General features: G+C 46.7%; 1 protein-coding gene across 11 annotated transcripts in view; it reads right to left on the reverse strand.

Moving 5' to 3' along the window:
* PHACTR1 (phosphatase and actin regulator 1) overlaps window positions 1-27,498 on the reverse strand; it is a 525,946-nt gene that overhangs the window by 28,197 nt on the left and 470,251 nt on the right. For all 11 annotated transcript variants that reach the window (XM_061398847.1, XM_061398845.1, XM_061398849.1 and 8 more), the window contains 3 exons: window positions 26,131-26,452; window positions 8,689-8,939; window positions 6,459-6,615 (listed from right to left, as the gene is read on the reverse strand). In XM_061398847.1, coding sequence (XP_061254831.1) covers window positions 6,459-6,615; window positions 8,689-8,939; window positions 26,131-26,452 — 730 coding nt within the window. The remainder of the gene's footprint in view (window positions 1-6,458; window positions 6,616-8,688; window positions 8,940-26,130; window positions 26,453-27,498) is intronic.

Here is a 27,498-nt window from a genome sequence, read left to right on the forward strand (position 1 = left end):
ACCCTGGAACTAGACTCCTAATGCTGATTTTCCCAAACTGTAAACAGTACGCAAGCTCCAGTCAGAAGGCAGGATTTAATACTGCTTTTATTGCCTGTGCTACGAGCATGAAAAATGGATTTCAAGTTTCTCCCTTGAACATTATATGACGATTTAAAGCCGCACATAATCCTCTGTATATATTATTTTATATTCTGCCTGTAGTGTGAACTACTTAGGAGCATAAAATACAGATTTAGAATACTCTCTATTTCTAGCATATTAAATTCTACATAAGAGAAAATAACACGTTAGGTTTCATGGGAATGATCAGGGCGTCATCCCCCACCTCCCCTATCTCATTCCCCACGCCCCTGTCAGTGTAAAGACAACAGCTTTTTAAAAGAGAGCAAGGACTTCGCTGGTGGTCCAGCGGCTAAGACTCTGTGCTCCCAGGGCAGCGGGCCTGGGTTCAATCCCTGCTCCGGGAACCAGACCCCACATGCCACAACTAAAGATTCTGCAACGAAGATCAAAGATTCTGCACGCTGCAACCAAGACCTGGGGCAGCCAAATAAATAAATAAAAGGAAACAGTAAAAAAAGAGAGAGAGAGAGAGAGATGACAACGGTAAGTACCAAGCAGGAGGCAAGAGGGAGAATTCTGGTAATTTTCAAAGGGGGCTCCTACATCTGATGCCCCGTGATGCATGGTACTGGATCTCAGGCCGTAGGCACAGATTCAAACTGTCAACAATGACTGTGCTTTACCCTTAAATCCTTCTGATTCTGAGACTCATACACATTAAGGAAAAAAAGCAGCTACAGCTATTTCAACCAATTTCTTCATTCATCTTAACGTATTCTTCCACAGTCAATGACAAATATTCTGAAAACCAACTGACTACAAAGTCCTGAAAGACAGAGAGCCGAGTCAAAAGTTTTTTTTAGGGATACAGTATATTTCTTTAATGATTAATCCCCATAACCCCATTCAAATTAATTGGGATCCTAGAAGATGCTAATTCCCAGTTGCTACAGATTTGGAACAATGAACTAGTTCATAACTGGGAAAGGAGTACGTCAAGGCTGTATATTGTCACCCTGTTTATTTAACTTATATGCAGAGTGCATCATGTGAAATGCCGGGCTGGATGAAGCACAAGCTGGAATCAAGATTGCTGGGAGAAATAGCAATAACCTCAGATATGCAGATGACACCACCTCAATGGCAGAAAGGAAGAGGAGCTAAAGAGCCTCTTGATGAGGGTGAAAGAGGAGAGTGAAAAAGTCTGGTTTAAAACTCAACGTTCAAAAAACTAAGATCATGGCATCCAGTCCTATCACTTCAAGGCAAACAGATGGGTAAAAAATGGAAACAGACTATTTTCTTGGGCTCAAAAATCACTGTGGACAGTGTGGACTGCAGCTATGAAATTAAAAGACACTTGCTCCTTGGAAGAAAAGCTATGACAAAGCTAGACAGCATATTAAAAAGAAGTGAAAGTGAAAGTCACTCAGTCGTGTCCGACTCTTTGCAACCCCATGGTCTATACAGTCCATGGAACTCTCCAGGCTGGAACACTGGAGTGGGTAGCCTTTCCCTTCTCCAGGGGATCTTCCCAACTAGGGATTGAACCCAGGTCTCCCACATTGTAGGCAGATTCTTTACCCAGCTGAGCCACAAGGGAAGCCCAAGAATACTGGAGTGGGTAGCCTATCCCTTCTCCAGCAGATCCTTCTGACGAATCGGGGTCTCCTGCATTGCAGGCAGATTCTTTACCAACTGAGCTATCAGGGAAGCCCATTAAAAAGCAGAGACATCACTTTACTGACAAAGGTCCGTCTAGTCAAAGCTATGGCTTTTTCCAGTAGTTACGTACGGATGTCAGATTTGGATAATAAAGAAGGCTGAGCACCAAAGAATTGATGCTTTTGAACTGTGGTGCTGCAGAAGATTCTTGAGAGTCCCTTGTACTGCAAGACCAAACCAGTCAATCCTAAAAGAAGTGACTGAAAGTCACTCAGTTGCATCCAACTCTTTGTGACCCCATGGACTATACAGTCCATGACATTCTCCAGGCCAGAATACTGGAGTAGATAGCCTTTCCCTTCTCCAGGGGATCTTCCCAACCAAGGGATCACATCCAGGTCTCCTGCATTGCAGGCGGATTCTTTACCACTGAGCTATGAGGTAAGCCCATCCTCAAAGTAATCAGTCCTAAATCTTCATTGAAAGAACTGATGCTGAAGCTGAAGCACCAGTAGATTGGCCACCTGATTCGAAGAGCTAACTCATTGGAAAAGACTCTGATGCTGGGAAAGATTGAAGGCAGGAGGAGAAGGGAACAACAGAGGATGAGATGGTTGGATGGCATCACTGTTTCAATGGACATGAGTCTGTGCAAACTCTAGGACATAGCAAAGGACAGGGAGGCCTGGCATGCTGCAGTCATGGGGTCGCCAAGAGTTGGACATGACTGAGTGACTGAACAACACAGACACACACACATGTCCACATTTATCACACACTGAAGAATTCAATCTCATGTCATCAAAGTGTATAGCGCATGCCCATAGCATTTAGGACTATCCTGTAGACAGCAAAAACTATGATTTCCAGGTCAGAAATTAAATCCAGGGGCACAGGCTGAGACATGATCCTGGGGCTAAATTTAATCCTGTACAATGTTAAAAAAATTTGAAATTTTCATTTAAAAAAAAATTCAGATGTTTTTTCATAATATCAGATAAATGGTTCTTCATTTCTCCACAACAACCAGGGGCTGAAGCTGAAGAGTGGCGACCCCTTTTGATAAAGGGTGGACTTTTCATCTCACCCCAGTTTCCAGCACACCTTGATAATATCAGAACTGCCTGCTTTCCTTATGCTCAATACCTACCTGGCTCTGGGCATGCATTTGAGTTTCTGGCTCCTTTTCTAGGTAGACACACTTTATGCTTCCCCAACTGGTATGGTTTGAATTGCATTTCCCCAAAATACAAATGCTGAGGTCCTGGGACTTCTCTAGTAGTCCAGTGGTTAAGATTCCACCCTGTAGTGCAGGGGACTCGGGTTCAATCCCTAGTCGGGGAACTAAGAGCCCACATACTGTGTAGCAATTAAGTCCACAGGCTACAACTACCGAGCCCAAGCACTCTGGAGCCCACGTGCCACAACTAGAGTCCATGTGCTGCAACTGCTGAAGTACCGAGCCCACACACCACAACCAGAGACCGCAGGCTGCAACTGGAGAGTCTGTGTGCTGCAAGGGAAGATCTAGCACGAGGCAATGAAGATCCTGCATGCTACGGCCAAGACCCAATGTGGCCAGATAAACACACTGAAAACACAGTATTGAGGTCCAGGTCCAATCTCCAATACCTCAGAGTGTGAGCTTATTTGGAGACAGGGTCTTTTAAGAGGTAATCAAGTTAACACAAGTTGACGAGGGTTGGGTCTGAATCTAAGATGACTGGTTTCCTTCTAAAAAGGCGAAATGTGGGGAGACACACCCAGCAAGGAGAATGCTGATGGAAGATGAAGGCAGAGATCAGGATGCTACATCTACAAGCCAAGGAAGGCTAAAGACTGTCTGTGAACCACCAGAACCAGGGAGGGGTCTGGAACATTCTCCCCCACAGCCCTCAGAAGGAACCAACCCTGCTGACACTCTGATTTCAGACATGCAGGCTCCAGACGGTGAGACCATACGGTTCTGATGGGTAAGCCACTCAGCTAGTGGTACTTTGTTATGGCGGCCCTAGAAAGTGAATACTCTCAGTGGCTGAAATAAAGTCAGTATCTCCTTTGATCACTGGGAAGAAGCATAGGTGAGTGGCCTGAATCACCAGCTACTCTAGTCTAGGAAAAGCACATCACAGGGAGAAACATCCTTTCCAACCCAAGCAAGGTTTCCAAGGCTTCCCTAAATGGGTATTTCCTAACGGTGATATATGAAGGGTGAAGAGATGTTTTAGGGGAACAAGTGTCAGGGAGGCAGATTGCTCAAATCTTCATTTATTCTTGAGGTTAATTTCGTGCCTACGTATACTGCAAGGCATCTCCCATTTTATTCTCCCTCCCAGGCTTTTTCTCCCCCGTATGATCCAAAGCATGCAGAAGTGTTGGAGGGGACTGAGGAAGTGATCTCAGTCGGACAGCAATGGGCAGCTGGGTCTGAAAAGCTGGCTGTTCCTCAGAGGAGGCCCTGAGTAACTATGAACAGATCCTGTTTGAGTCTGAGCTCCTTTCTCTTAAAATCAGTAGTCCTTATACGAGGTACCTAGAACAGTCAAATTCACAGAGTCAGAAAGTACACTGGTAGACGCCAGGAGCAAGGGAGTAGGGGAGAATGGGGAGTTAGTTTTTAAAGGGGGTCAGAGTTTCAGTTTAGGAGGGTGAAAAAGTCAGGAGATGGATGATGGAGAGAGTTATACAACAATGTGAATGTACTTAGTGCCAGTTAAATATGGTTAAAATAATATGTTATATACTAAGTGACTTGTACCATAATAAAAATTTTTTTTTTTAAATAAGTAGTCTTGGTGACTTATGGAATGATTCACTTTCTAAAGGATGTTTCTGAAGCAAAAGAATGACTCCTTCAGGCATCAGACTTCTATTTGGTCCCTCAAAATCCTGTTCCAATGGGCCCGCGAACCGCCTTCTAGGTGGCGGAGGAGGGGAGGTTTACTTCAGTCAATCAACACTCCAAGCTGGGAAGTGAAGCAGGGCCAGATCAGCTGTCCTCTGGCTGATCAAGAGGTCACCCTCACTATGAACACAGAGAAGCATGGCTCCATATCTGATTTTTTAAATTACGATTTTTTTGGGGGGCTGGAGTGGGGTAAGATGGATTTCAAATAAATAAAATGGAACTATGTGGGCTGACTACTAATCTTAGGGGAGTAAAAAGGTTGGTAAATGAAGGGAACTAAAGGTGGATTGGATAGCCAAGATCACGCAGGCTGACCACCTCCTAGGGTTCATGTTGAAGCGCCCAGACTCAGAGAGAAAGCAGTGGCACCTTGCATCTAGGGGGCTCTGGAGGGGCGAGGGAGTGTCCTGAGGTCTCTACATTTCCACGGACTAGAGGTTCCTGGAGAGAAAAAGACCTGCTCACGTGGCTATGAGACAGGACCCTCAGACCTGCGGATTTGAACCTTTCAGAGAACTCAATTTAATTTTTAAAGCACATACCCCTACATATGCCATTTCTTTATCTATAAGTTATGTATAAGTACTACTGCATGATATATACGGAGAAGGCAATGGCAACCCACTCCAGTACTCTTGCCTGGAAAATCCCATGGACAGAGGAGCCTGGTAGGCTGCAGTCCATGGGGTCACAAAGAGTCGGCCATGACTGAAGCGACTTAGCAGCAGCAGCATGGTATATATTATATTAATATTAATTATTATTATAATATATTAATATATTCTTAATATATATAATATATATTAATAATATATTATTAATATGATATATTAATATTATACATTAATACAGACATGATTGACTCAAAAAAAGAATGATGTAAAATAAATTTAAGTTCCAGCTCTATTTCATCTACCACATACCCCAGTGGATGGCCATGTTGGCCCCCTGGTTCTCTGCACCTGGCTCGAGTCTGTATACATAAGGCAGAGCAACACATACCCAGCTGACTGTGTTCATGTCTGAAGGGCAGCCCACACCTCTCAAATAACGGTAAGTTGAAATAGTTATTCATTATCAAAGCATTCAAATGACTGAGGTTTAGGAGAGTCTGCCCAATAGCATCAATGAGAAAACATTTTTAGAAGAACACTATTTTTGCATTTTTAGGTAGAAACTCACGTACAGATGTGAGAGTTGGACCATAAAGAAGGCTGAGTGCCAAAGAATTGATGCTTTTGAATTGTGGTGCTGGAGAAGACTCTAGAGAATCCCTTCAACTGCAAGGATATCAAACTAGTCAATCCAAAGGAAATCAATCCTGAATATTCATTGGAAGGACTGATGCTGAAGCTCCAGTGCTGTGGTCACCGGATGTGAAGAGCCACCTCACTGGAAAAGACCCTGATGCTGGGAAAGACTGAGGGCAGGAGGAGAAAGGGACGACAGAGGATGAGATGGTTGGATGGCATCACTGACTCAATGGACATGAATTCGAGCAAGCTCTGGGAGACAGTGAAGGACTGGGCAGCCTGGCGGGCTGCAGTCCACGGAGTTGCGAAGAGTCAAACGTGACTTAGTGAGTACACAACAACAGCCTTAACACTGGACGTCATTTTACTTGTTTCTGCTCCCTTCTCCCAATTTGGGATTATTCTTAGAGTGCCACCTTATATTTTTATGCTATTAAAACCATCAGGATAAAATTATGTTTTACATCGTGCTCACTCCATGAGGACCGCAAACACGGCCACAGGCTTTTCAAAGAGAGTGAGATTTCGAGTGCACCTCAAACAGTCCAAGGGAGCCCCTGACCTACCTGGTGAGCTTGGTGCCAATCTGCTGCCGCAGCTCTAGTCGCTCCTCGTCCGTCTGCCGGGGAAGGATGTTCTTTTCTTCCAGCTCTCGCTTGGAGGGCCTGTTGCTGAGTTTGATGGCTAAGGAGTCCTTCCTGCACACCTTCATGGCCAGGGAGCCTGCAGGAGGGCAGAGATGAGTTAATGAAGTCATCGCCAACCTGGGCTCCGGGCTCCCCCAGAGTCAGCTGTGGCCCACAGGGCGCAAGACAGGGAGACGGATATAACAGCCCAACTCCTGAGAGTGGTCAAGACCTCAGCCAAAGGAGGAGAGTGACTGTATGTCACTTTCATGGTTTCTGCCATCAGCATGTCCTGTCTACCTCCCAGTGTGCCGGGCATGTGAGGAGCACACGGGCGACCTGTGACGGGATCTCTGCTTCCCCAGGAACTCCCCACCTGGTGGGAACACCGCAAAGGAGGGCAGACAGACTGTGGAGCATAAAACAGACCGTGAAGGATGGAGGACGAGGGGCTGGCACGTGCAGGATAAATGAGACCGACAGGCAGCCGGCTGGAGTGCACCTGCCTCTATGAAGGCTCAGAGGTGATGTGTGATAAGCCAGGGAATCACAGGAGACAAGAGAGATCAGCTACAGCGGGGCTGGGGGTGCGGAGCAAAGTAAGGCTGGGCAACGTGGGTCAGCGTGGGGTGGGAGGGAGAACAAATTCATGGAAAGGCAATATTCGGGTGCTGCTTTTCAACACAGGAGGTTCTGAGCACCTTCCATGAGGAATAAATCCATGCTTCTCAGCCAGGAGAGATTTTTGCCCCCCAGGGGACATTTGGCGAAGTCTAGAGACATTTTTGGTTGTCAAACTGGGGTCTGGTGGAGAGGCTGCTACTGGCATCCAGTGGGTAGAGGCTATTCAACATCCTACGACGCACAGGGCAGCTGCCATGACAATCAGTCATCTGGCCCAAGACGTCATGAGTGCTGAGGTTGTGAAACCCTGGTATAAATGCTCCATCATCTGGGCAGAAAGTGATGGGCAGAGGCTGGACAACATGGGCCTTTGGCTGCCCCTCCGTGGTTCTCTCCTTAATAGCAGGACTGTTTCTAGTGCTCAAGTTTAGTTTGCTACCTGAATCCCAGTATGTGAGGCAAGAGGAAAGGCCTGGGAACCACCAAGTTTGGGGGATCCCTTTGGATTTTGCATAGTAAGTGCTTGTCTTCTTTCTTCTGCTGCTGGTTTTAGAACATGGGCTTTGGAGTAAGGCCCAGGCAGCTTCAGCTCTCAGCGCTGCCTCTTAGCAGATGTGAAGCTCTGGGCAAGATCCTGGCTGCTTCATTTCCTTCCGCACTACCCCCACCCCCCGGAAAATAGGGCAGGAATTTATGCCCCTGGGGGTTGTGAGATGTAGATAAGAATGAAATCTTAGCCTATTATCAGGCACACAGTAAAAGTTTGCTATTATTTAAGTTCATGCATTAAAAGTTGATAAAATATCAGTCAATATTCATTCAATTGAAACATTCATTTTTTGTAACCAGAATGACAGATTTTGAACTTTGCTTTCTTCATTTTTTGCCTTGTTTCTTAGCACACTGAAAGGCCTTAAAGAAGAAATTTAAATTCAGTCTCTGAAGTGGTTGAGGTATGTTTAAAAATGAATTTGTTCCATATGCAACAGTTAGTACTTTAGTGTATTCTGTATACTGGAATTAAATTTTAAAGTGCTTCCTTCTCTTCACCCCCCTTTTTTTTCTTTGGATGGGGGTTTCCCTGGTGGCCCAGATGGCAAAGAATCCACCTGCAATGAGGGAGGCCTGGGTTTGATCTCTGGGTTGGGAACATCCCCTGGAGGAGGGCATGGCAACCCACTCCAGTATTGTTGCCTAGAGAATCCCCATGGACAGAGGAGCCTGGTGGGCTACAGTCCATGGGTCGCAAAGAGTCCGACACAACTGAGAGACTAAGCACAGAACTGCACATGGCATCCCACAGGAAGCAATCAGAGAAAGAAAGAACATCTAAAGAGGTAAGAGATGGCAGCATGATGCTGTGGTTTCTAGAGTTCTGATGTTGTTCAGAAGACTGTTACTTTCATTTTACTAATGAAGAAATAACAACACTGGACCTCAGATTTGAATCCACAGAAGTGGGCAGCTCCTCGCTCCGGCCATGCCCCCGCCTGGCCATGCCCGCCCCCCCATGCCCGCCACGCCCCAAGAGTTTAGAAGTACCTACTGGTATACAATGAAGTGTCGTCATCCTCGTCCTCTTCCTCCTCCTCCTCCTCCTCTCTTGTGTACAGGCAAGAAGAGTCTTCGTAGTCTGCTTCATGAGGCACGTTTTCTTTATTGTCATCACATTCAATCACAACGGTTGGCACTTGTCTGATTTCCGGAAGGCCCAGAGGTCCTGCTTTTGTGACACTGTCACCCGAGTGCAAACCAGAGCTGTGGTAAGAAGTAGAACAGGGGACCCGCTGCTCAGAGCTGTTTAAAAAGAAAGAAAAGAGGACATTCATTCCGGCTAAGGTGTCATATAAATGCATGGGAACCTTTTAAAACCCTGGCCGTCCTGCACTCAGAAGCGAAAGGTCTACGGGACAATTCGAGTCCCATTTCTCACCTACAGCTCGACGTGCTGGGACAGCAGAGCGACCTGGTGGTGGCAGCATCTGCTCTCTTCTGATGGCGGGCAGACTGTTAACTTTTCTGAGCCTCAGTTTCCTTGGATGAAACTGGGTAAATCCTATCTTTTCAGCAGGTCTGGGGCCTGTGCGTCCCACCGGCAGGGCCTCAAAGGAGCCCCACACTTGTTATTTCTAGAAAGGGCCCTCCAAGTGGTTTCTAGACATTGTCCATATCAGTCTGTTCTCCAGGACAGCTTTTGGAAACTCAGATGTGGCTATCTCATCTGTTAGAACCCTGAGTGTCTTCCTAGTCTACAAAACCAGTGTTCCAAGACTGATACAGAAAAGTTGTCAAAAATCCACACTGCAGGCTACACCAGTCATAGCAAAGAACTAAATTAACTGAAACATAGCTTCTTATTACATCTGGCCTCCACCTCTGATGGCCAAGGGCAGGAAGGGAAAAACCTTCTGGAATGGTGTGGTCACTTAGAAGACCTGCTCTAAATGAAAGGTCTCACTGCCAGAGGAGAGGGAAAACCATTAATCTGGAAGCAGCAGTTTAAACACAGCCCGACGTGCAATACCTCGTATCGTCTGCCCCAGCCTCGTCCCCCTACCTGTCCCCACACAAGTCACGTTGTTCACATGGTAAACAAGGTGAGATGTGCTCCCATCTTACCTTCACCTTGCTAATTTCTGTCGACCTTTCAATACTCGTTTTGGGCAACACTTTGCCCAGATTCTCGGGAGATTCCACAATTTTGAAAACTGGGAACACCCATTTGCTTGTTATTTGGGGAGGAGTTGCCCCCGCCAGCCAAGTGCTAGACACCTCCAGGGGCAGGGACTGTGCCCTCTTCACATCTGCAGCAGGTGCCTGGCACCGTGGCTGACAGTAAATGGGCACTCAGTCCGTGCTGATTGTCTCTGCTGGGCTGGAATCCCTGACATAGGTGCATTTAAAATGGGTGATGAATCATACTCAAAAGTATTAGTGAAGAGATCAGTCTTTAATTTTCAGGGACTATTTTTAGTGTACTGCAGAGCTATACACGCCCCTGACCTGACTGGCACTTTTGGTAACGGCTTAACGACCGAGTCAAATATGTGCAAGAACTGAGGCAGAGAAGCAAAAAGCGAACGTTTATTGAATGTGTCACCCACCGTGCTGCAAACTTCCACATCCAGTATCTCATCACATTGTTAATAACAACCCTGCAGGAGAGGTGTCAGTTATCCTCATTTTAATAAGCAGGAAATGGAGGCTCTGAGAGGGTAATTAATAAGCCCACGATGGCACAGGTGGTCAAGGAGCCAGTTAGAATTTGAACTTGCTCTGTTTCAATATGCTGTATCCAAACACTGAATTGTGATACTTGTAAGACTGTGTATTTTGGTTAAACACAAACCCTACTAACCATGCACACATGTGCATTCAAGGCGGAGGAAACATCATGCTTTGTCAACAACACATGTACCAAGCAGGCATCGTGACTCTGTAAATGTTTTAGATGTTACTAACCAGGGTAAGTAATAGTGTCCCCTCTCCTGTCACGGTCAGGTCACAGGGCACTGAGTTTAAAGGATACGTCTTGGATGCTGGGTTTAGAATGGTCAGGATGGGGAAAGGACTCGAATGTTTACCTACTGTCACAACGACCTTTGCACCAGAATGGCAGTGTTGAGAAGCTGTAACAGAGCCTCAAATCTTCACTATCCATTCCCCACCGCCCCCCCACCCACTGTGGTTGTGAGATCTTAGTTCCCTGACCAGGAATCAAACCCATGCCCCCTGCATTGGAAGCATGAAGTCTCAACCCCTGGACCACCACGGAAGTACCAACTGTTCAGTTCTTTACAGAAAAAGTTTCCTGACCCCTGATCCAAATGAATATTTCTAACCTCTATCATAAGGGGACGACAGAGGATGAGATGGTTGGATGGCAGCACTGACTCGATGTACATGAGTTTGAGCAAGCTCTGGGAGTTGGTGATAGACAGGGAAGCCTGGTGTGCTGCAGTCCGTGGGGTCGCAAAGAGTCGGACATGACTGAGCGACTGAACTGAACTGATCATCCCTCACCCCTCAGCTTTTCCGTGTGAGCTACATTTGAAGTCCACAAGTTGTATGTTGACTTCCCTCGTGGCTCAGACCCCGATGCTGGGAAAGATCGAAGACAGGAGGAGAAGGGGACGACAAAGGATGAGATGGTTAGATGGCATCACTGACTCAATGGACATGAATTTGAGCAAGATCCGGGAGTTGGTGATGGACAGGGAAGCCTGGCGTGCTACAGTCCATGGGGTCGCAGAGTCAGATAAGACTGAGCGACTGAACTGAACTGATGCTGAAGCTTCAATACTTTGGCCACCTGATGCAAAGAGCCAACTCACTGGAAAAGACAGTGATGCTGGGAAAGACTGAAGGCAAAAGGAGAAGGGGACGGCAGAGGATACGATGGTTGGATAACACTGCCAACTCAATCGACGTGAATTTGAGCAAACTCTGGGAGATAGTGGAGGACAGAGGAGCCTGGTGGGCTATAGTCCATGGGGTTGCAGAGTCGGATGCGGCATAGTGACTGAACAAAAACAATAATAACAACAATTAAAACTTTTAAAAAGCTTGTCTTAAACTCCATTAAGGTACCACCAACGATGTGTGCGTATACATATATACACACATATATATATAATACACCATATTTTGATTAAATGTGTTGAGCTCGACCAGAGTCTCTCAGCCTTGGCGTGCTTGACCTTTTGGACTGTGTCCTTCTTTGTGGTAGGGGGTTGTCCTGTGTGTTGTAGGATGTTTAGCAGCAAACCTGGTCTCTACCCACTAGATGCTAGTGGCATCTCCTCTGGCGGTGACAACCCCGAGTATCATCAGATATTGTCCAATGACCTCTGGGGGGCAAAGCTGCCCATTTGGGAACTACTGACCTAGAGTATAGGACTTCCCCAGTGGCTCAGATGGTAAAGAATCTCCTGCAATGTAGGACAGCTGGGTTTGACCCCTGGGTCTAGAGTATGCAGACAGCTCTGCTACCTGCTGCATCCTCAGAGCTGTACCGCGTGAGTCCCCTCTAATGCAGCCTGGGTATTAGTGCTCAGGAATCTGCAGTATTCACTGAAGGGTGAACTGCTCAGAAGCCTTGACCTGCTGTGTATCAGGCTGGCACTCTGGGGGCGGTACCAGCCCATCTGACATCGTGACAGTTCCGCTGAGTGCATTATCTCTGCTCCTGCTGTGGTCCCAAAGCAGTTACCCTGTTAACACAGGCACTCTGAACCCATCTGAGGGAAGCAGCTTGGCTTGTTATGTGGCCCAGATGGGTGAGTTACAAAATGACACTCCAGCAGCCTGAAAGAGTCACCACACCTCCCAGAGTACCTGTCAACGTTCCCAAGGCAAAGCTGACTCATGTAAGCAGATCTATTCTAGACCATTCAGGTCAACACTCTTTGGGGATTAAGTACTGAGTTTGCTCAGAAGTCAAACAGATCTCATTTTGAAATAGAAACGCGTATTTTAAGTGCTGCTGCTGCTGCTAAGTTTGCTTTAGTCGTGTCCGACTCTGTGCGACCCCATAGACGGCAACCCAGCAGGCTCCGCCGTCCCTGGGATTCTCCAAGCAAGAACACTGGAGTGGGTTGCCATTTCCTTCTCTAATGCATGAAAGTGAAAAGTGAAAGTGAAGTCACTCTGTCGTGTCCGACCCTCAGCGACCCCATGGACTGCAGCCTACCAGGCTCCTCCGTCCATGGGATTTTCCAGGCAGAAGTACTATAGTGGGGTGCCATTGCCTTCTCCATTTTAAGTGCTAATGAAAGGTAAATGAAAAACACTTTTAAAATGTGTGCAGTATACTTATTTTCTCTAAAAGAATCATAATGGAAGTGATTTATGAGCAAGCTGGTTTGGTCAGACATTATACAGATTTTGGGCTTCCCCAGTGGCGCAGATGGTAAAGAATCTGCCTGCAATGGGGGAGACCCGGGTTCGATCTCTGGGTGGGGAAGATCTGCTAGAGAAGGGATTGGTTACCCACTCCAGTATTCTTGCCTGGAGAATTCCACGGACAGAGGAGCCTGGCAGGCTACAGTCCATGGAGTCGCACAGAATTGGACACAACTGGGTGACTAACGGAGAAGGCAATGGCAACCCACTCCAGTACTCTTGCCTGGAAAACCCCATGGACGGAGGAGCCTGGTAGGCTGCAGTCCATGGGGTCACTAAGAGTCAGGCACGACTGAGTGACTTCACTTTCACTTTCCACTTTCACGCATTGGAGAAGGAAATGGCAACCCACTCCAGTGTTCTTGCCTGGAGAATCCCAGGGACGGGAGAGCCTGGTGGGCTGCCGTCTATGGGGTCACACAGAGTCGGACACGACTGAAGCGACTTAGCAGCAGGGTGACTAACGCTTTGTAGCAACTTTGAAATATATAGAATGCTTTGTTGTACTTGAGAAATTCTCTCGTTTAACCTGAATTTACATTCCATGGTGATAACATGGTAAAGTCAAAGTGAAGTCGCTCAGTCGTGTCTGACTCTTTGCGACTCCATGGACTGTAGCCTACCAGGCTCCTCCGTCCATGGGATTTTCTAGGCAAGAGTACTGGAGTGGATTGCCATTTCCTTCTCCAGGGGATCTTCCCAACCTAGGGATCGAACCTGGGTCTCCTGCATTGTAGACAGACGCTTTACCGTCTGAGCCACCAGGGAAGTCAACATGGTGAACACAGTGTCCTTAAAGTAGGTGAACACACACAAGAAAAAGTCACCCCTGGGTGGTGTTCACTGTTTCTCCTCCAGGCGGGCGATCAGGACCTAACCCTGGAGGTGACCATGGAGCCTTCACCCTGACCTCATAGCGGGAGTCTCCCTAACCACTCCTGGACCACTGCCTGCAACGGTGATGAGAGCTGATGCTTTCAGTGCTCACACGGCACCAGGATAAATCCATGTAAGCCTCACAGCCACCCTGTGAGATCAGAATTACTGTTACGCTCCCATTTTAGAGAGGGAACATGAGGCCGCCGGGCACGGTCACAGCAAGAGGGGTGCAGGCGTTACTGAACTCGGGCAGTAGGGCTTGTAGAGCCTGGTCTTGTAGTGATGTCACCTGGGCAGCAGCAGATCCCTGCAGTGGCTTCAAGATTTACTTTTTCCAGAACTTTCTCTCCTTCTCACCACCACCCACACAACTCCTTGCTGCTGTCAGACAGGTCTGAACATGACATTCCCTCAATTAAAAGACCTTTCAAGGGTCTCATTGTCAACTGGACAAGCCTCACCCTCTTTGGAATGGACGAGGAGGTGCCTTGCCATCTGCACCCCTCATTCCTTCCAATCTGATTTGTTACTGTTACTTATCATGCACCCCGAGTTCCAGCCACAGAGGCCTTTTGGCTTCTGAAGCATACTGTCCGGTTCTAAATGTTGCCTCTTGACTGGTATACAGATTTCTCAGGAGGCAGGTCAGGTGGTCTGGTATTCCCACCTCTTTAAGAATTTCCCACAGTTTATTGTGATCCACACAGTGAAAGGCCTTGGCATAGTCAATAAAGAAGAGATAGCTGTTTTTCTGGAATTCTCTTGCTTTTTCTATTTTGTCAGTTAGAACGGGACATGGAACAATGGACTGGTTCTAAATTGACAAAGGAGTATGTCAAGGCTGAATATTGTCACCCTGCTTATTTAACTTACATGTAGAGTACATCATGTGAAATGCCGGGCTGGATGAAGCACAAACTAGAATCAAGATTGCTGGGAGAAATATCAATAACCTCAGATATGCAGATGACACCACCCTAATGGCAGAAAGGAAGAGGAACTGAAGAGCCTCTTGATGAAAGTGAAAGAGGAGACTGAAAAAGTTGGCTTAAAGCTCAACATTCAAAAAACTAAGATCATGTCATCTGATCCCATCATTTCATGGCAAATAGATGGAGAAACAATGGAAACAGTGTCAGACTTTATTTTCTTGGGCTCCAAAATCACTGCAGATGGTGACTGCAGCCATGAAATTAAAAGATGCTCCTTGGAAGAAAAGCTAGACCAACCTAGACAGCATATTCAAAAGCAGAGACATTACTTTGCCAACAAACGCCCATCTAGTCAAAGCTATGGTTTTTCCAGTAGTCGTGTATGGATGTGAGAGTTGGACCATAAAGAAAGCTGAGCACCAAAGAATTGATGCTTTTGAACTGTGGTGTAGGAGAAGACTCTTGAGAGTCCCTTGGACTACAAGGAGAGCCAACCAATCAATCCTAAAGGAAATCAGTCCTGAATATTCATTGGAAGGACTGATGCTGTAGTTGAAGCTCCAATACTTTGGCCACCTGATGTGAAGAACTGACTCATTGGAAAAGACCCAGAAAATGGGAAAGGTTGAAGGTAGGAGAAGGGGACGACAGAGGATGAGATGGTTGGATGGCATCACCGACTTGATGGACATGAGTTTGAGCAAGATCTGGGAACTGGTGAAGGGCAGGGAGGCCTGGTGAGCTGCAGTCCATGGGGTCACAGAGTCGGATAAGATTGAGTGACTGAACTGAACTGAAGCACACTTTGAGCTCTCCTGCCATCACTCCACCTCAGAACGAGCCCCTCAAAGTTTGGTTGCAGCAGCCCACCCAACCTCAGGGAGAGCCTTGATGCCATTCTTTTGAGCAGCCTTTCCTGATTTTTCAGTGGAAACCAGCCCCTTCTGCATCCACAGCCTCTGTTCCCACCTCTTTTCTAGCATCTGTCGGGTTATATTATAATCACATGTCTAAGCATTTACTCCCTGGCCCCAATGACTACAAGCCTTTCAAAGACAGAGGCTGATTATCATTCTCTTCATATCCTAGCCTCCTTTTTGTCCACATTTTAAGAACTGATGGAAAAGTCAATCAAATATTTGAAGTCTCTAGGAGTCACAGTAGTCATAATACAGTTCCCATCATTTAATTCACTAAAATAATCATCCTCGACCCTTAGATAGTCTTCCTGTGTAGAGAAAGTGTCCTGTGAACAGAGAATTAAAGATGTGGAAATAGCGAACTAGGGTTCTTAAGAAGATAACGCAAAGAGATAAGGCAGAGAGATCTGTACAAAGAAGAAGGCCAGGGTACCCAGGACAATGTGAGCATAGAAGCACAGAGAGCTTATGGCCACTGCATTTTTCCCAACTCTACGCTCACAGGCTCTCAGGCCCCTTCAGTAAGATTGTCCAGAGTCAGGTTGCGTTGTATGGTGAGCTAGTTGGGCTAGAAGATTTCTTCTCATGTGACATTCTACAATAAATTTATATTAACACCTAAGGGCCTACATTATTCTCCAGGAGGAGGGGGGAAGAGATTCCGTTCCCTCATCTCAAAGGCTCCAAATGATGTAACTTTCCTGAGATGTGTTACGAGTAAGAAGAGATGCAGTGGGTTTCTTGGTGCCGCAGTGAGGATGCAGCTCCTGGAGGACGGAAGGGCATCACTATCGTAGGTGATGCTCACTCCCTGGCTTCGCGCCTCCTCCAGTGTATGGATGTAAGTACACAGCATCTAACACATTCACTGGCGTATCACCTGCCTCCTCCAGAGAAAGGGAAGCCTGGGAGGATGTCCACTTTGTTTTGTCCTCACTTTCTCCCCAGATGATGGAAGTGCCTGAGTACTTTCCTTCATGAAACAACTGAATAAGCCAGAAGGAACAAGCGGAAGTTTACCTAAATTAGGAGGCCTGCTATTCACAAGAGACACATGAAAATCAGATTCAGGAAGCTTGAGAGTAAAACAGCAGTCCTAAGTCAGTAAAAAGCAGGCATTGCAAACTCTCTTCGCCTTCTCTCTGTCCCCGTGACATGTCAGGGAAGTCCAAAGCTGTTTCTTCTCCCCTTGGTGCTGTCTCCATCCAAAACAACACTTAGCCAGTCTTCTTTTTGGAAAATCCAACTCTCCATGTGGGCTCTACTAAAAGAAGTAGGTGGCTTCCCTGGTGGCTCAGTGGTAAAGCATCTGCCTGCAAATGCAGGAGATGCGGGTTCGATCCCTGGGTTGGGAAGATCCCCTGGAGAAGGAAACAACAACCCAGTCCAGTAAGTATTCTTGCCTGGGAAACCCCACAGACAGAGGAGCCTGGTGGGCTACAGTCCATGGGGTTGCAAAGAGTCAGACATGATTTAGTGACTGAACAACAACAAACCAAATAGGAGACACGTAAATTGAGAACACAGGGAGCTTCCCTGATGGTCCAGTGGTTAAAACTTCACATTCCCAATACAGGGGCCTGAGTTCAATGCCCGGTCAGGGAACTAAATCCCGCAGGCCACAACCAAGAGTTCTCGTGATGCAAGTACAGATCTCACATGGCGAAAGGAAGACTGAAGAGCCCGTGCGCCACAACCAAGACCTACTGCAGCCAAATTAAAAAAAGGCAAAGGACACAACGGCCCCCGTCAGGCCCCCAGCCCCCCTCACCACTTTTCCCTGTCATTTAAACAGTCACATGTTTCCAAGAAATCCACAGACTTTGAAAACTGAGACTGTTTCACCTTTCCTGTTCATGACTGGGTGAGGGAGAGGCAGCTTGTTTTTAATAATTCATTAAGAAATGCATGCCAAGACATCTGTGACAACCAGGGTCATTACACAGTTAGCCCCCTTTCAAGCCCCCCATAACCATCACTGTATCTCCATCACATGATAATAGGGAGATGCATATAGAGCACTGTGAATAATCCTGGGCGTGGGATTACCCGCCATCACGCACCTTTGATACTCTCCTAGGAAATCAGGGGCAGGTTTTGAAATTAAAAATCACTGACTATTTTAAATCCTTTATCTTCCCTGAGAATACCTGGGAATCATTTCACTACTATTTTTAAAGAAAAACGTGTCATAAAGGGACACTGCTTTCTGCCATCTGATTTCATATGCAACCATTGTTAAAATGCAAAAGAAAAAAAAAAAAAAGATGACATTAACCTTCTGAAAGGACAGAGAAAATGTATTCCCCTCCAATAGGATGCTGAAAATGACATTAAACTTCAACAGGAATGGCTTTTGTCATTCAGACCGCACAGACTCATAAAGGGAGTTTTCAGAAGAGTTTTCAATAGGACGTTTCTTCTTGGAGCCCAAAAACGTGTGAGAAATTATGCTACAGATGGCAGTGCCTGAGGCTGGAAGATGAGAGAAGTAACCACTAACACCCTCAGTTCAGTTCACTTCAGTTCAGTCGCTCAGTCGTGTCCGACTCTTTGCGACCCCATGAACCGCAGCACGCCAGGCCTCCCTGTCCATCACCAACTCCTGGAGTTCACTCAGACTCTCGTCCATCGAGTCAGTGATGCCACCCAGCCATCTCATCCTCTGTCATCACCTTTTCCTCCTTCCCCCAATCCCTCCCAGCATCAGAGTCTTTTCCAATGAGTCAACTCTTCGCATGAGGTGGCCAAAGTACTGGAGTTTCAGCTTTAGCATCAGTCCTTCCAAAGAAATCCCAGGGCTGATTTCCTCTAGAATGGACTGGTTGGATCTCCTTGCAGTCCAAGGGACTCTCAAGAGTCTTCTCCAACACCATAGTTCAAAAGCATCAATTCTTCGGCGCTCAGCTTTCTTCACAGTTCAACTCTCACATCCATACGTGACCACAGGAAAAACCATAGCCTTGACTAGACGGACCTTTGTTGGCAAAGTAACGTCTCTGCTTTTGAATATGCTATCTAGGTTGGTCATAACTTTCCTTCTAAGGAGGAAGCGTCTTTTAATTTCATGGCTGCAGTCACCATCTACAGTGATTTTCGAGCCCCAAAAATAAAGTCTGACACTGTTTCCACTGTTTCCCCATCTATTTCCCATGAAGTGATGGGACCGGATGCCATGATCTTCGTTTTCTGAATGTTGAGCTTTAAGCCAACTTTTTCACTCTCCTCTTTTACTTTCATCAAGAGGCTTTTGAGTTCCTCTTCACTTTCTGCCATCAGGGTGATGTCATCTGCATATCTGAGGTTATTGATATTTCTCCCAGCAATCTTGATTCCAGCTTGTGCTTCTTCCAGCCCAGCGTTTCTAGAAAACAGTTTAATCAGCTTCCCCGGAGGAAAGCAAGCAGGCATTATGGTGCTTATCACAGCCTTCTAAGATAAGCAACTCCCCTGGAGATCTTGTGTTTCTGTGGGACTTTAGTCAGCAGGAAACGATGCCATTCTATATACAGAGCAGGAGACTGAGATTTCCTGAGTGGAGAATGTGTTTTCAGTCTTTTTTTCCAGAGGTGGTAATGAATGCAAATGAATGCATTTACATCCCTTGTTCTGTCCTTCTAGGGACCAATGACTCACATTTCTGAGATGGTGTCTGGGGTCAGGATGTGGTGAATAGGACCGTATGACACACCCAGAGTCTGCCTGAGAGCATTCTCCATCTCACACGGAGGAACCAGACAGCGTTGGTTCTTCCACATGACTTTGTCCCTAGACGTCAGCTTGTCTGGACGTGGGGTCAGGAGGGCAGGACCTGGAGTGAGGACCACATTTGGGTCCCAGCTGAGCCACTCATTAGTACAGCATCTTGCTTTTTCAGTTCCTCATCAGGTAAATGGAGAAATCCTTCTACCAAACTCACAGGCTGCTGCAAGATCAGAGAGTAATGACTCGTAAACCTCAATATTGGTAGTTGCTGTTTCAGCAAGGGATGTACTTAAAGCTCAGCAATTTATCATAGACCAATCATTATGGATATTATCCATTAGTTTATTAAAATACTTCCTTTAGCCTTTTCAATATCTTTGGCCTGCACAGTCTTTCTAGATAAATGGTTTCCAAGAAGATCAAAGAATCAATACTTTTTCATCGGGCAAGGGAGGGATTTCTACTGATGCACACATAGGAAAATTCAGTGGCAGATTCTCTTCTGAAAAATATACTTCCTTTTTTTAATCCCTTTAAGACTTCAAAAGATGTTAATGAATCATCTAGTCTCATTTAACCTTCCTCTGACCAGTTGGCTCACCAGCCTTGTAGGAAAGGATCTGTCTTGCTCAAAGTGACATTACCTTGCTCTGCAATCTCATTCTACCCCTTAAAATAGCAATTATAGTGCAAAACATTATCTACATGCAGCCACTTACAGATGATAAATATATGCTGTAAAACTGAAGTACTGGCCTAAAGTAAGAGATTGATAACTCTGGGCTCAAAGGGTCAGAGACAAATGTCTCACCAGAATTGCAGAAGATTTTGAAGAGATGGTCATCAGTGTACGAAAGAGATGCTTTCCCTGGAAACACATTTCATTTGAAAATATATGCCATTTGCTAAACGATGAGCAAAATACCAAACTTCTTCAAATAAATGCCACTTCACAAATCAGATAACACGGGTATTCAGAGGTTCATTTCTGCTTGGTATCACGGCATATCTGCTCACCATCACATCAACACTCCGACTTGCAGGTGGAAACACTGACAGAAATCAGTGCAGTAATTATGTCAGACTGATACAGCCAGAAGAAACCCAAGGGCCCGTCCTGTTCAGGACCAAGAGTTACTCTTTTCCCATGACCCTGGAGGCCACATAAAGAAAAGTAATTGTCACCTCGAAATGTTTTAATGCTAAGATTATAAATGAACGGTGATCTTGAAGAGTCTATACATAATGATAAAATAATAGAATTAGTGAAGATTGAAGGGATTTTTTTTGCGGGGGGGTGGTTACTGATTTCAATTTCTTCTGTCCAATATTGAAACTGTCCCTTTTTCAATAATCTGGACAGGTAGTAATGTAATCCCTAGCTAATGTATGCAGTACTCAGTATTTTACTGAGTAATAATTTTACATTATTACTGTCCTCATGAATAAGAGTTCAAGATGGTTCTGGAAGCCTTTCTGGGTCTGGTTGGTCATCGTTGGTCTGGACTATCTATATTAACACAGATAAACAACTCTTCTGGGAAAACCATTCCATTTCTAAAAATATTCACATTAGGGTTAATTTCATGACATAGAATTAGAGGGTTGACGGGGACATCAACAGACGATCTCACCTGCAGGGTTTTCCTTTATGAAGCACATGAGTAAACCACTTGGGACAGCGGCTGGCCTGATCTTTTAAAAAGATCTCCTGTATTCTCTGCAAAGGTTCCTAGGCTCTCCTTATCAGATGACAATCTTCTGTCATTTCCCTCATTCTCGATGATTGGTCCTCTAAGAACCTGCCGAATAACTGTCAACTTCCTGCCTTTTCTTATTAAAAATCTCATCGCCCAGCTTTAAGTATCACTCCTTCCTTTAATCTGCCTATTCTCTCATTCTTTTCCCCTCTTCTCCCGGTTCTTTCAGTCCCTTAGATTTCAGTTTAAATGCAGCTCTCCAGAGAAGCCCACCTGCGGACCCCCTGCCCTGCTCCCGGGGATGCCCCCAGCTTCTGCACCCTTGCAGGTACTGGCCGGCCAGTGTATGCTCCCAGCAGACTCCACGCTGCTCTGAGGGCAGCATCCTTTATGTTTCGTGCAGGGCTGTACCACCAGCAGGGCGGCAAGCTCTGAAGATTCTGAGGGTAAGGAGCTCCAGGAACACTGGAGGTGGAGGAGGGAGGGAAAGAGACCCAGAGGCCAGCCTTTCTCCCACCTCCTGCAGCACCAGGATCTCCAGGGTCTGGATGCTCAGCGGCTCCTGGCTCCCAGGGCAGGATGGGGAGTTCCGAGCAGAGCCGGGCGTACTGACGGTCTGCCGTCCCTGACTCACTGGGCAGGCGTGCCACATGCCCCAGCAGCACCTCGCCATCCCCACCAGGGCAGGGGGGAACACTGGTGGGCAGCAGCAGTGGGAGTGGGGCCTCTCGTACCACATGCACCTCCATCCCCTCCAGCTCCTCTGGGATGGGCTCAAGCTCTTTCCTTGTGGGCAGGAAAAGCAGCTGACAGCGAGGCTCTGGGCCAGGCTCCCGCCTCAGTCACTGTCGAAGACAGAGGACTAGGACAGAAGGGGTGGACCTGGGAGGCAGCCACGCTGCTGTGGAAGGAGGCCCTGGGCCACCCTGTGGAGTCACCGTCAAAAACGATCTGACTCATCGGTGAAGAGAAAATAAACGAAGATGATCTAGCACTGGAAAACCAACCCAAAATTTCCAACAAGATTGGATCAATTTGCAATATGCCTTCTAGGGGCACTCAAGGTCAATTTTGTGTGTGGTAGGATTTTGCTTAACTTTCACCATCATTTATTTACAGACATTTGCTGTATGCTGTGTAATAAGATGACTGATGTGGACTGATCGTCATTTGTTCCTCACGAACAACCCTATTGAGGTTGGTGGTGTTATTATTAACCCTGTTCTAAAGATGAGGAATCAAAGGCAAAAGGAAGTGTGATCTCTGAGACTGAAACCCTGGCGTTTAGATTATGGAGCCCATGTACTTAGCCATGATGCAGGGACCACCTCCCGCCTGGCCAAGCCGCCCAGTGACTTTGATAAACACAGAAGATGGTCTCCAGTTCCCTCCCCTAAATCTAGTGAGCCAGCACCACATCACTTTGCTTACAAAGATCCATCTAGTCAAAGCTCTAGTTTTTCCAGTAGTCATGTATGGATGTGAGAGCTGGACCATAAAGAAAGCTGAGTGCTAAAGAATGGATACTTTTGAACTGTGGTGTTGAACAAGACTCTTGAGAGTCCCTTAGACTGAAAGGAGATCAAACTAGTCAATCCTAAAGCAAATCAGCCCTAAATATTCATTGGAAGGACGGATGCCGAAGCTGAAGCTCCAATACTTTGGCTACCTGATGCCAATGAGTGGCTCAGTGGAAAAGACCGTAGAAAAGGCTGAGAGCAGGAGGAGAAAGAGGTGACGGAGGGTGAGATGATCAGACACCATCACTGACTCAATGGATATGAGTTTGGGCAAACTCTGGGAGATAGTGGAGAACGAGGAAGCCTGGCATGCTCAGTCCGTGGGGTCACAAAGAGTTGGATATGACTTAGTGACTGAACAACCACCAAGCACTATAACTAACTAAAATGACTTTAGTGTCATCAGGCATAGATTAGGGTAATGGTTAAGAATCTTCATTCAAATCAAAACAGATTTAGAGTAATTTGGGGAGAATAAGATAGAAAAGGGTCTAGAAACCATCTCAATACATGATTGATGAAATTTTTAGCCTGAAAGGGACAAACCACTGGATAAAGGGAATATTATCTATCTTCAAAGATTTAAGTGTCTCTCATAGGAAAGGAAGATGAGAAATAAGACTGGGACAAGGGAATTATAAGAAGAAGAAAGAAATCTGCAGTAATCAGACCTTCTGGACAATGGGGTGAGTTATGCTGAAATACATCCTTCTTCTGATCTCATCCACCTGCAAAACCCCAATATCTCCCTCCTTCCCCACTTGCTCTCTGATTCATTTCAATAAAGAACTTAATCTGGTGTAGGTCCAACAGACCTATTCATTGGGCTACATGTGACTGAAATATTCTACGAAGACACAGGGAAATCAGGAATATCTCGTAACTTATTGGTTAGTACTTCTAATGGAGACTTTTTAAATGGCATGCTTTAAGTGGAAATGTACCTAGCGACATCCTACTAGTATGCTGGGTGAGCATCTTTTTCAGGTGGTCAGATTTTTCCAGAAGAGATGCAAAAATGTTCTCGGGGTTACAGGAGATATGAGGAAATTGCATTCCCTGCCAGTGGTCTGTTTTTTTTTTAATTTTTTGATGTGGGGCATTTTAAAAGTCTTTACTGAATCTGTTACAATAGTGGTTCTGTTTTATATGTTTCAGTTTTTGAGCCCAAGGCATGTGGGATCTTAACTCCCTGACCAGGAATCGAACCTGTACCCCCTGCATGCGAAGTCTCAACCACTGGATCACTAGTCTTCTTTACGAGAGCAGTTGCCAAACTGCTATGAAACTATCTACAAGTTTGGTCTCAATTTCTGTACAATTTCTGCAGATGGGCAGCGAGTTTGTAGACTACCCTTTTGAGTAGCTGGAACCCAGTCTTCCCTAGGTTCTTTGCTGATATAAGTCTCCCTAAGTGGTGTGAGGGTTAATATGATAATAAAGTATGTAAAATAAATGACTAAAAAATGCCATCCAAATTTTACATTATTATTGTCCTCATTAACAATAATAGCAGAAGTTGAGGGACTTCCCAGGTGGTCCAGTGGATAAGACTCCACACTTCCAATGCAGGGGGCCCAGGTTCGATCTTTGGTCAGGGAGGTAGATTCCACTTGTCACAACTAAAGATCCTGCAGGCTGCAACTAAGACCCGGTGTAGCCAAATAAATAAGTAAATACTTTAAAAACATGAGACACATTCATCAAAAAAAAAAAAAAAAGAACAGTAGTTGAAATGCTGGCAATGGGCCAAATATAATTTTTTTTTCCCCTGTGAGGGGTGATATTAATGTGAACCAATCAAGTCAGAATTCTCAGTGATAACCACTTCCCTGGGAGTCATTAATATCCCAAATATAGACTATTTGGCTGAGACAGAGGGAGGGAAAAAGCCACTGAGAGGCAGGAAAAACTGAGGAGAGGAAGTTGCTCAGTTGTGACCCATGGACTGTGGCTCCCCAGGCTCCTCTGTCCAGGGAATTCTCCAGGCAAGAATACCAGAGTGGGTTGCCAGTCCCGTCCCCTGGGGATCTTCCTGACCCAGGGACTGAACGGGGCTCTCCTGCACTGCAGGCAGACTCTTCACCGTCCAAGGTACCAGGGCAACTACAACAGAAAGCTCCTGACTGTGTCCATCTCGCCCCCAGCTCCTGCCTGGCGATTGGCTGGGCTCTCAAGGCTGAGGCTCAGTTGCAGCCTGTCTGCAGGACTAGGCGACTAGCCTGGGGCAGGCACTCGGGGCCCCAGCCCAAACACAGCCTCACTCGAGAACGCAACACTTTCTTCTGGTCACGCCACAGAACAAAGTCAGGCAACACGCCTTGGAACCACACTGGGAAACAGCCACCTCTTGGGCACAAGCGAGGTGGTATTTGAACACATTGCAGCTGCTGCTAAGTCGCTTCAGTCATGTCCGACTCTGGGCAACCCCATAGACGGCAGCCTACCAGGCTCCCCTGTCCCTAGGATTCTCCAGGCAAGAACACTGGAGTGGGTTGCCATTTCCTTCTCCAATGCATGAAAGTGAAAAGTGAAAGTGAAGTCGCTCAGTCGTGTCCGACCCTTAGCGACCCCATGGACTGCAGCCTACCAGGCTCCTCCATCCATGGGATTTTCCAGGCAAGAGTACTGGAGTGGGGTGCCATTGCCTTCTCGCACACACACAAGCAATTCAGATCCAGCAGGAGAGCTCTCCCTGGGTGGTGGAGGGTTAGGGTCACTTCTACAGGCCTGTCCTTGGATTCCCCCTGGAGGCAGAATCTGATGAAAGAGAAGACTTCCGCGAGGTTGCAGGTACTTATTCAAGGCTCAGGCTTGTATAATCAGACTTCATCTGCTGCTTCCTCTATCAGTGAGAACAAGGTGTAGCTCTTCCCCTTTCTTTGCATTTCTAGCACTGCTCTAGCCGTGATCATCTTTTCTTATTCTATATCCGCATTGCTTTTCATATCATAAAAGTAATATACACAAAATCAAAAATTAAGCAGTACAGAAAGAGATGAAATATAAAAGTAAAAGATTTTCTCCCATCTCCCTGCCCTTGGGGTTACCACACTAATAATGATGTGCATCCATTTCCAAAAAATGTTAATGCCTACAGAAGCACAATATGTATTATCCATCCATCCATGCATCTATTCACCTATCCACTCACCCCCCCGCCCCCCCCACCCACACACGTACTATACCTCTTGATAAATGTGATTGTTCTAGTCTGGCAACTGGCAAGATGGTTTTTTCCTCCAAACTTCTCTTGACATTCAGATGTTGATCTGATTTCACTTTCAAGCCACCCTCCCCCTGATCTCCTGCCCTATGCTGGCAGGAGTGCCAGCCCTTGAGCTGGTCTTCCTACCCCTTGGCTGTGGTCAGATGCCCCAATCCCACTCGGCCACCCCAGACAAGCCCTCCCCCCTGCCCTCCCTCACCTTTCCAGCCTCTGCATGGTCATGGCCAGCGTTTTGTTCAACTCCTCGATCATCCTGCAGCCCGAGGGGTGCAGGGGCAGGGAGCCGGTGGTGGAGGGGAGGTGCTGGCCCAGGCTGCCGTACTGCAGCTGATGCTGGATCTGGGAGGGCAGGACAGTGTGGTGGTGCTGGGCCCCACCCTGCGGGCCACTCTTCTGGGCAGCGTAGGATGCCAGGGAGAGCTCTGGCCCCCCCACAGGCATACAGATCATGACTTTCTTTGGAGGTAGCGGAGGCGACAGCTTCACTGGCAAGCAAGGCAATTTCACGGGGGCACCAGGATCTGCAGCGGAAGGAAGGCGAGAGGCAGACGTGAGTTCAGGGGCATCAGGACAAACCTGGAACACCACGTGGCCCTCGGGATGGGGCCCTGAGATGAAGTGCATCAACTGCAGAACCGGCAGGTGAGTGGCACTCAGCACCCTGTGCGAGTGGCACTCAACCGCCGGCTCTCACTTCCTGCTCGAAGCGTGCTGGGACCCAGGTGGGGGGGCACGTGCCACCCCGCTGTCAGACCGAGGCTCACCAGTGGGAAGGGGGGACGTGCTCTTCTGCGTATGGAAACCCAAGGATCTTCAAAGAGACCTTTTTTTCAGGATATGTGCAATGCCGACAATTTTGGCACTGTAATGGGAAAATAGCCTCTTGGCTGGCACTTTCTAATAGGCATGGGATTAGAAGCCAGGCTGAGGTTCAAGTCCACTAAGAGCGTGTCCCTCCAGAGGTGACTGTAATGCTGCCAACCTTAATTCCCGCAGCTGGGGACAATCATCCCATGCTTTTTAGGATTCAAGGTCACAGAGCGTGACCAAGAAGCCCTGCTGCTCTGCTAAGACATCCCCTGAGCCTCAGTTTTCCCACCCATAGAAAGGGAGTACTGTCCACCCTCTAGGTCCATTATGAGAAGTAAATAGTTTCACGTCTACACCATCTCCACGTGAGGGGATGAGAGGGTTGAGTCATCCCAGAGGAAGGGGCAGCTCTGCATAATCAATTCCTCCAAAAGACACTTTTTAAGAATTTTTAAAAAAACCCCAAACAAGTTAGCAGAGAGCTTGAGTATAAAATACACCCACTATAGCCCTTGATAGGTAATATCTACTTGCTTGCTTAGTCATGTCCGACTCTGCAACCCCATGGACTGTAGCCCACCAGGCTCCTCTGTCCATGGAATTTTCCAGGCAAGGATACTGGAGTGGGTTGCCATTATAGGTAACACATGTTATCTTAATTCATCCTGAAAAAAATATATACTAGGCTTCTCCTATGGGTTGTTGTGAGGGTCAGACAAGATAATGTGGACATGCTTTATAAACTGCAAAGCATGAT

The sequence above is a fragment of the Bos javanicus genome, chromosome 23 (genome assembly GCF_032452875.1).
Source record: "Bos javanicus breed banteng chromosome 23, ARS-OSU_banteng_1.0, whole genome shotgun sequence".
NCBI lineage: Eukaryota > Metazoa > Chordata > Mammalia > Artiodactyla > Bovidae > Bos > Bos javanicus.